This window comes from Astyanax mexicanus, chromosome 10 (genome assembly GCF_023375975.1).
Source record: "Astyanax mexicanus isolate ESR-SI-001 chromosome 10, AstMex3_surface, whole genome shotgun sequence".
Classification (NCBI taxonomy): domain Eukaryota; kingdom Metazoa; phylum Chordata; class Actinopteri; order Characiformes; family Acestrorhamphidae; genus Astyanax; species Astyanax mexicanus.
In genome coordinates, this window is record NC_064417.1 from 36,271,194 (window position 1) to 36,280,659 (window position 9,466).

The following is a 9,466-nucleotide window of genomic DNA, read 5'->3' on the forward strand; positions in this document are numbered from 1 at the left end:
ATTATGTAGTAAACATAAATAACAAAACCTTTTTTTTTCCACAATTAGTTGACCTACTATTGTTTACCACCTCCAGGAATTTTAAGACTCTAAGAAAACTATTTCAGGTGACTCTCCCTCATGAAGAGATTAAAATACCAAGAGTGAGAGATCTGTCCTCAAAGATAAATGTGGTACTTATATAAAACCCTTAAAAACATTTAAGCATAAAACATATTCCAGTTTGTTTAACATGTTTAGAGAGTAATTCTGCATGTGTTGCTGTAGAATAATTGTGCATGTGTTGCTTTAATCTAGTCTTTAATATTAAATTTAGAATGTAGAAATCATGAAAAGAAAAAAAACACATTGAATGAGAGGAGGTGTGTCCAAACTTTGACTAGAACTATCTCACAATGATATTTTTCTATAGTAAAGCTTAATGATTTTATGATAAGCCATTTTGTACCACTTTTATTGGTTAATCCACAGTGTAAACAATGCAAATCATACGCCATTAAATTCCACTGTTATGCACAAGCCGGCGTTATCTTTATAAGCACTGGCCTGTTTATCTGTGGAAAGGGAGACTGTTAACATTAATGTGTGACGTTATGAGGCAAGAGGCCTACTCAAAGCTCCTGATGACCGCTGGCATGCTAAAGGACATATTCAGATGTCAACAGAGCCTTTTATGAATCAATTTTCACTTTCAGAATTATTAATTCCTCTATACAGTTCGCAATTAATTATTGTATACTGTATGTGGAATGTTTATTCACAAACAGCAAAAAATAAACACCATAGAATCAGTTTAATATTACAATATATAATAAACCGATTTAAATGCAGAACACAAGTGTACTATTCTCTAATCTGGATTAATCAGGAATAAAAGGGTACAGGTCATTGTTATTAAAGCTGATCACTAAGAAGGCCTTTTATGCAGAAGCAGCATAGGAACTGAAGGAAAGTTGTACTGCAGGTTAAACTTTTAACTGTTTTTGGGAAGGTGCTGCCCTCTAGTGAGAATTTATATAACATTATTTCTATACTGAATTATCTTAAAAACACAACACACATATATATACTGGTTCCTGTAGCATTAAAATATTTATAAATATTGTTGTTGTTTGTCACATTTTGGTAGAGAAACTTTGTTTTTATTTATATCTACATTGTATACTATTGTATACAACATACTCACACAATAAGTGTTATGGTGTGAGGTGTAATTTCATATGATGCCAGATCTTCTGCTTTGACATTTTAATAGTTCAAATTTACATTAATGAGGACCTGAAAGCAGTGACCCTACCTTTTCTGAAGGCACACTGCAGTTCACTATTCCAACAGGCCAATGCTCATCCGCTGTCCCAATTTAAACCCGACATTTTTTTTAGTAAGTAGAGCATTAAAACTGAGATTTTAAAAACATTTTCGAGCTGTTTGAATGACTAAAATCTGTTCAGAATGATGTTGATTAACATTGCAACACTGAAGAAGCTACACACAGCGCTGCAAGTCAAGTGTGGACAAGTGGAAGAGTTCACGTGTTCACCCCAGAGCTGCGTGTTTATAATATTCCAACTTGTGCAACTTTTATTTAAAAAGTTGTTTTTGATTTTTGATGTTTGATTTGTTACATTGCTATATCGTTGGCCCGACCTCGTTCAGGCAGAGAATTTAAGCTTTAATGTGTTTCTAGCCATGATCTCTTTCAGCATATGGCCTTGTTTTGTTATTGTCTGGTCTCCTCCCTTGTTTTCACCCTAGCCCCACCCAGTCATTAGAGTTCTCACCTGTGTTACCCCTCCCCCATCATTTTTTACCCCAGGTGTTTTCTGTTTCCCAGTTTGTATATAAACCCCTTGTGTTCCTTTGTTTGCTGTTGTGCTTTTTGTTTGAAGCTGTCCTGTTAAAACCTGCTTTTAAGTTTAATTGCTTTTTTTTGTTTGACCCACAGTCTTGCCATGTTTTAGTTTCTGGTTTGTTTTCTTTAGTTTGTCTCTTTGTTTGCTTATTTTGCATTTTTGTTTGTTAGTTGTTGTAAGTCCCGTTTGTTTTTTTAGTCTCAGTCTTACTGTTTGTTTAATTTTCTCAGTTTTTGTTCTTTGTTTTTTTAATGGAAAATAAAACTGACTTGCATTTGCATCCCGCCTCAGAAATGTTACAATCGCATACTTCTGCAACACAGCAAGAGCATGCGTTAAAGACATTGATACTGTTCCATAGCCAGATGCATTAATATTACATACGCATATCAGTCTAAAATATTAAGAATTTATTGTTCCTTGTAATGTTTATATTTATTCTGTATAGCATAGCAATCCAGCACTGAGTGTAACTACAATATATTTGTCACTATTTTTATACTATATTTATATCTCTCTTTGACAATGATTTTTAATCAAGCATATGAAAGTGTGGCCTATAGCACAGTTCCATCATGCAGTAGGTTTGGTTAGTACTGGAGATTAAAAAGTAGGTGTACACCTGCACCAAGTCACAGGTGCAGTTAATCAGACTGAAGTGAAAGCCATTTATTTCATCTGCTATAAAGGAAAACCACAGTACAGAATTATCTGATCTGGTCATTTCCTGTCTACCATGAGAAAAGCTTTCTTAAACTAAAGCCACATCCTCATGCACGTCTCATTCTACGCATGCTGGATTAAGTGCAGTCTTACTGGAGTGCTGGGAAAGGATGATTTTTGTGTTTTTGTTGATTTTACTGGTGGCAGGAAGGGTTTCTCCTCTGGGTTTGATAGAGCAGCCTCCAGTGCTGTGCTACCAGGAGGTGAGGGGTTTCTATCTTTACTCACTTTAGTATTTACTGTCTGTAACTCTTATTGTAGATTGTAGTTAGCTTACAATAAACTGACTTTGTTACATTTTGTCTTCATCAGGGAGTACCATGTAATTTTACATTCTGTAAGTATTATTATTATTATTATTTATATTAGTACAACTACTTTACCAGAAAGATCCCCACTGAGTAAGATCAGTAAATACCTGGCCAAGATGGCAGCCGTATTACCCCAGAGCTCATTAAAATACAATATTATTTTATAATGTTTAGAGGTGGTTTTCTGTCTCAGACACACAACAACTTGATTTTATATTTCTTCAAGCATGTTCTGTGCCCTTTATTATTCATTTATGTGTTGTTTGTTTGTTTTGATAAATGGAATTTAATTGTAGTGGTTCAATTGGTGGATTGTTGCTGTTGGGTTGGAAGTTGGGTAAGGGTCTCAACCGGAGTTTGCATATTATGAGAGCTATAATATATGACAGTAAAATAAATGTAAGATATGCATATCTTCTAATAAACAAGATGTAAGATAACAAATTAAAGGGAAAATATAAATAGAATTCTTACAGATTAAAAATTATTATTTCAAAAAGGGAAAGAAATTGTTTGACATCATAATAAAGGTGTGTCAGTGTGAAGAATTGTTGGTCAATAATCTTTATACTTAATAAACCATACACCCATTTTTAGAAACTTTTAGGAACTTTTTTCAAAAGTATATTTTTTAAAAGCAACCACCTGGGAGAGCATAGCTGTATAGGAGTATAGCTGTATGGGAGAGCATAGTATAAACTGAAGTCAGTTATTCAGAGCACAGATACAAAACCTCACAAATGTCTGTGTTGAAATCAGGTGGGCAGAACTGTTCAGATAAAGGGTGGGTGAAGCCGAGGAAGGTCAGCCCGGGGTTACCCGGGGTGAAGGTGGAGGTGTCATCCAGGGCAGATCAGAGTGCAGAAAAAGTTCCTGTCCTAATTCTCACATTCACTCTGCCTACTGATGGTAAGACCTACTTGAACTTATGTGCCTATTTATATACAGCTCTGGAAAAAAAAAGAGAGCACTTTAAAATTACAAGTTTCTTTAATTTTACCAAATTGAAAACCTCTGCAATATAATCAAGAGGAAGATGGATGATCACAAGCCATCAAACCAAGCAGAACTGCTTGAATTTTTGCACCAGGAGTGGCAAAAGCAGTGTGTAAGACTGGTGGAGGAGAACATTAATTAAATTAAAAAAATATTGATTTCTGAACTTTATGAATATGAACTTGTTTTCTGTGCATTATCTGAAAGCTCTGCAACGTTTTTGTTATTACAGGCATTTCTTATTTTATGCAAATAAATGCTCTAAATGACAATATTTTATTTTGGAATTTTGGGAAAATCAACAATGTTCATTTTACTTAAAGATATACCTATAAATAGCAAAATCAGAGAAACTGAATCAAGAAGCAAGAATGTCCATTCAGTTAATAGAGTTAACTCAGTCCTGCTGTCCTTTCTCTTTGTTTCTCTCTATGTTGTAGGAAGCATTTACACGCTGCAGGGGACTGAGGTGCATGTGCTTGAAGTTGCCACCAACAGCAGTCTGTGTGTTCGCTACATCTTTAATGAGAAATTTAAAACGGTTGCAACACCGGATAAGAAGCCAGTAAGAGTGTCTATACAGTGCTGTCATACAACCTCCAATATATATATACATATATATGTATATATATAAACAATTCTGTTTACTTTGATTTTTATTTGATTGCAGACAGTATAAAACAGAAATATTTCATGTTTTGTCTACAATTTATTATACATACATTTGTCCCTGCATTTTAGGCCTGCAACACACTCCAAACAAATTACAAAGCCTTGGAAATGTGCACAGCATGTGGTTTTGCATTGTCTTGTTGAAAAATGCATGAATGTCCATGGAAAATATGTGGTCTTGAAGGAAGCATTTTTTACTCTAAGACCTCAGTCTGCATCATGAAAAGGACTTACTCACTCCAGACCTTGACTTTTGGATTGCTGTAATAATAATATATATAACAGTCCGGATGGTTGTATTCGTTGTTGATCTCGAACAAACAGCAACAAAAATACTGATGTGTCTGACCACAATACACATTTCCACTGGGTGATGGTCCATCCTAGAAGCCTCCAAGCCCAGATAAGTCAACACCACTTCTGAAAATTATTAACATATACAAAACATATACTTTTTTGTGATGGAGTGCAGGCCTGAAATGCATTACATTAAATATAAGTGAGAAGAAAAAACATGAAATATCTTGGGTTCACAATGTCTGCAATCAAATTAAAATCAAAGTAAATGAAAAAAAGACTGAATTTTGTATGATTTGAATTTTCCATACTGGTTTCTGACTTTTTCTGATCTGAGTTGTACTTCATTGTTTAAAAAATGACCCAAACATAGTCCCTGACTAAAATTCACTCCTATTTTTAGTGGTCATTTACTCTAGACCGCATCATGGTCCAACCAGGGTTGAAATATCAAGTTTCTGTGTCTAATTTGCCAAAGCCAGATGTGGGGAGACACGCAGAAGTGCGGCATATCACAGTTGTGGGTGAGCTCCAGTCTGTGCTGACCATGCTGACCATCACACTATCTGAATTTGTCTATACAACAATCACTGATCTTTAACTTATCACTGCTTATCATTTTTATTAAGGTTGTAAAGATCCTACAATGGGAAGACTTAAAGTATGCTTGGAGAACGGTGAGCTACATTCAGCTTCATTTAGCTCTAGAAAGTCAGTGTCCAGTTTAGCATTGTTTTGAGTTGTGATTCTCTTTTTTCTATGTAAATATGCTGAATATCAGGAAGCCTCTGGGACCCCAACCTCACCTGGTCAGTTTCAGACAATAACTTTAATGGAAAGGAGATTGCAGTGACCTTTAATACAGGACAGTTCTCTGAGCGATACAGAGTGGGCCTTCACCTTCCTAATTTTCACCCTGACCACATGGTTTTAAAGGTACTGCCAGTATTTTATCATTACTTGATTAATAACAATACATTTCCTTCTATAATTCTCAATCCTGGAACAGTCCTTATGGATCTGTCACACTAAATTGTGAATGCATTGAGTATTTAAATGTTAAATGCTGTTATCTTAAAGGACAATCGTTCTTCAATCAATGTGACTTTTCATTTGGACGCTATGCAGATAAAGCACTGTGAATTTGTTGTTGTGGTGAGTGTCGTCCCTGTTTACTCTCACAAATGTTGAACCATAATAATTCTCCCTGTTTGTGGTAACAGTGAGGCCTTTGCCTTTTTACCTGCTTTTTCTACAGATTAAACCATTCTTTGTCAGGTGCATGAATAACTGTTTAGAATACCAGCAGAAGGTTCAAATCTGCTCAGGTAAGTGTGTCCACCCATTTTCAAGAAAGCAGGGAAGAAATTGCTCACAGCTACGCTCTTAAAAGGATGAATCCCATTCTTCCACTCCCCCTATTGTTTTAATGAACATATCCCAAATAAAAAATGCTGAAAACTGAAGTGGGTTTTAAGAAGAAATATCCTCGGTATATATAATTGGTTGGTGAATAAAGCCCATTGTTTTTTAAATCAAGGATGGTTTAAAAGACGTCACAGAAACTTTCATTGTGGTTTCTCTGGCATTGTCTCTTGAATGTCAGATAAAAGTAGAGTGGGTCAAGTAGGAGGCAGCTAGTTTTCTGTTTCACAGGCTACAGTGGCGTGAAAAAGAATTTTCCCTTTCTTTTCGCATTTTTGTTACTTACATTTTTAGAATTATCAAACCATCTTTAATATCAGTAAATATCAGTTAATATGAGTAAAAAAAGCACTTTTAAAAGCATTATTTCATATTCTAAGGGAAATGACCTAGACAAGTATATGGGTCACTATTTGGGGAGCAGTGGTGGCCCAGTGCTACCAGGCTAATAATGACAAGGTTGTAGGTCTGATTTTTGAATTTTGGCAACTCACCCTTGAGCAAGGCTCTAAACCCTCACTGCTCCCCGGGCACAACAGTGATGAATGCCAACCTCTGTGTGTGTTTCTGTTCTCTGTTCTCTGCACTGTTCTCTGTGTGTATGTTCACTGCACATCTGGATGGACTAAAGTCACAACCCATACAATATCCTACATAAGTACGGTCAATATGCTTCTGTTTCAGTTTCAGCCAACATGTTACAATGCTGTTTATTTCAGGCTCTACCAACAACATATATTACATGCTTTGGACTGTTTTTGGCCTGGTGGGACTGATATTATGTGCCTACAAGGCTCATAAGGAGTTTCACAGCAACTCAAAAGACGGTCAGTATAACAATTACAATAAACTGAATCACAAAATTAAAGCATACATTCTATACACATGTACATTACTTTGCTTCTCTGCTCTGGTCTCGTGCATGTAGAATGTTTAATAATTTATTCATTCTTGAGAATATTAAACCAAATTATTATTATTATTACCAATATAGTAAATCAAATTAAACAGTAAATTGAATGTATTACAGTTAGGTTTAGGCTAAATTTGGGCATGGAAAACATTTCCATTGTGTTTTTTCAAGACAAACTTATATTATATATATTATATATATATATATATTATGTTCCTTCATTAACACTCTCTCATCTTATGTCTTTTCACCTTTTACAGATTCATATATGTCTTCTAATGACACCACTGACATGGAAGAGGAGAAAATCCATTCTATACAAAGGCCAAGTAAAGTCCTTATTATCTACTCTCTGGACCATCTTTTGTACAAAGAGATTGTCCTCAAGCTGTGTGCCTTCCTAAGGGCAAGGTGCGGCACTGACGTCATGCTGGACCTGCTGGACTTCACCCAGTTGAGTACTATAGGCAGCATCCAGTGGCTGGAGATGCAGAGGGACAGAATGTCGGGGTCTTCAGATAAAGTACTGATATTATGTTCTCCAGGTGTGTTCGCCAAATGGAGGGCTATGTGTGGTGGTAACAAGGTGATGACCAGGGAGGACATCCAGTCGCCTATGGGAGATATGCTCACTCCAGCCTTAAGCCTCATCATACCGGACTTTGTGCATGCTTCGTCTTATCAAAAGTACATTGTGGCTTACTTTGATGATATCTGCAGTGAGACGGATATACCTGCTCCGTTAAACGTGGCAGTGAAGTACCAGCTCATGAAGCACTTTGAGGAGCTCTTCTTCAGGCTAGTCGACAAAGAGAAGCATGAGCCTGGAAGTATTAAACAGGTCGAAGGCATTGGAGGAGATGATTACTTCAACTCACTGCAAGGAATAGCCTTAAAAAATGCCATTGAGGCATTCCAAGCTTACCAGCTAGCAAACCCCAACTGGTTTGAAATGGAGCTTGTAGACACAGACGTAGAAATTGAGCCACGTGGACATAAACCGGATGAAAGTGCAGATGTTGCCTGTAACTGTGTTCTTCAGAACCAGCTATGGGTCATGGATGGTATAGATCCTGTACTTATCAACAATCTTGAAGGTCAGACAGATAAATGGGAAAATGGACTCACAGAAATTACAAACTTTTTTGACGAAGGGTATTATGCCTCCTGTGTTGAATTTAAACCCTGTAACAAAGCTCTGCAACAAGACAATGATCCCAAGGGCAAAGCTTTGTTAAAGAACAAGGCATGGACATTTCTGGAGTTGCCTTCTCAGTCTCAAGCTGTAAATCCCACTCGGATTTAAAGAAAGCCATCACAGCACAGAAGGTTGTTCGGACTAACTGACAATTTAGAGAAAATCAAGGCAAAGGTATTCTCCAACAATTGAGGGTAAATTTAACTAATGTGCAAATTCACATTTAATGTATCAACTGAACTCAAACATTTGAATTATTTAATAAATAATGTTTATTTGTTTACTGGGACTTGTCTATTTTCCTTTTCATTCAACTCTGCACATAGTACTATGGGGTTAGTGGATTATTACTAAATTCCTGCAGCCGGCAAAATATGAAACTTTGGAGTTAAAATATGAAAAGTGGAGTTATCCATCATGGTAACTTTGGACAAATGCCTTGAAATGGCCCTAGATGTCTTATATGTCTTATGGAAACCTTAGTTACAGTCCAATAGTTGTCCAGTTCTCTTGTGTTCTCGCAAGTTCGTCCTCGCAAGGTAATTTGTTGAGAATGTTCTTCACAAAAACACAAGTACTTGGTTTTGGTAGTTCACTGTTTGTTATTATCTCATTAATAATATTGTAACATTATTGCTTTATAAGCTTTTTTAATTATATCCTAGTCAAGAACATTTAATAGTAACATAATTAGCAAAACAAAAACTGACTTTTACATACTCTTTTCTGTTCTTGTCTGTTGAACTGTCTTCTCTCCTCTTTAACACATTTTTGTAGCATCTTGTGATGTTTTGGTTACATTGTTATATGATTTCTCTCACTTCCTCTCTTCTCTTTTCTCGCTGTCCTTCCTTATGTCATTATGTTCTCCTGGATCTGTATTGTTGTACTCAATCTTGGAAGATTGATTTTAGTGTCGAATTGAACACGTGTTCATTCAAGGCAATACCCGCTTTTTTTTTTTTTTTGGCGGCCGCGGTAATTTTTAAAAGTAGCCCAAAACGCATTTTCACCTGCACATATTTTTAAACAAGCCCAATTTGGCGGGAAAACCGCGAACCTGGCAACTTAGCGGTTA

General features: G+C 36.1%; 1 protein-coding gene across 1 annotated transcript; it reads left to right on the top strand.

The window, feature by feature from the left end:
• Positions 1–2,578: 2,578 nt before the first annotated feature.
• On the top strand, positions 2,579–8,677 carry LOC103027945 (interleukin-17 receptor A). Its single transcript, XM_015606785.3, has 11 exons — positions 2,579–2,779; positions 2,889–2,913; positions 3,647–3,796; positions 4,324–4,448; positions 5,256–5,376; positions 5,482–5,529; positions 5,634–5,788; positions 5,933–6,007; positions 6,111–6,180; positions 6,997–7,104; positions 7,451–8,677. The coding sequence occupies exons 1-11, from the start codon at positions 2,687–2,689 to the stop codon at positions 8,494–8,496; spliced, it is 2,016 nt and encodes a 671-aa protein (XP_015462271.3). The 5' UTR covers positions 2,579–2,686; the 3' UTR covers positions 8,497–8,677.
• The last annotated feature ends 789 nt before the right edge of the window (positions 8,678–9,466 follow it).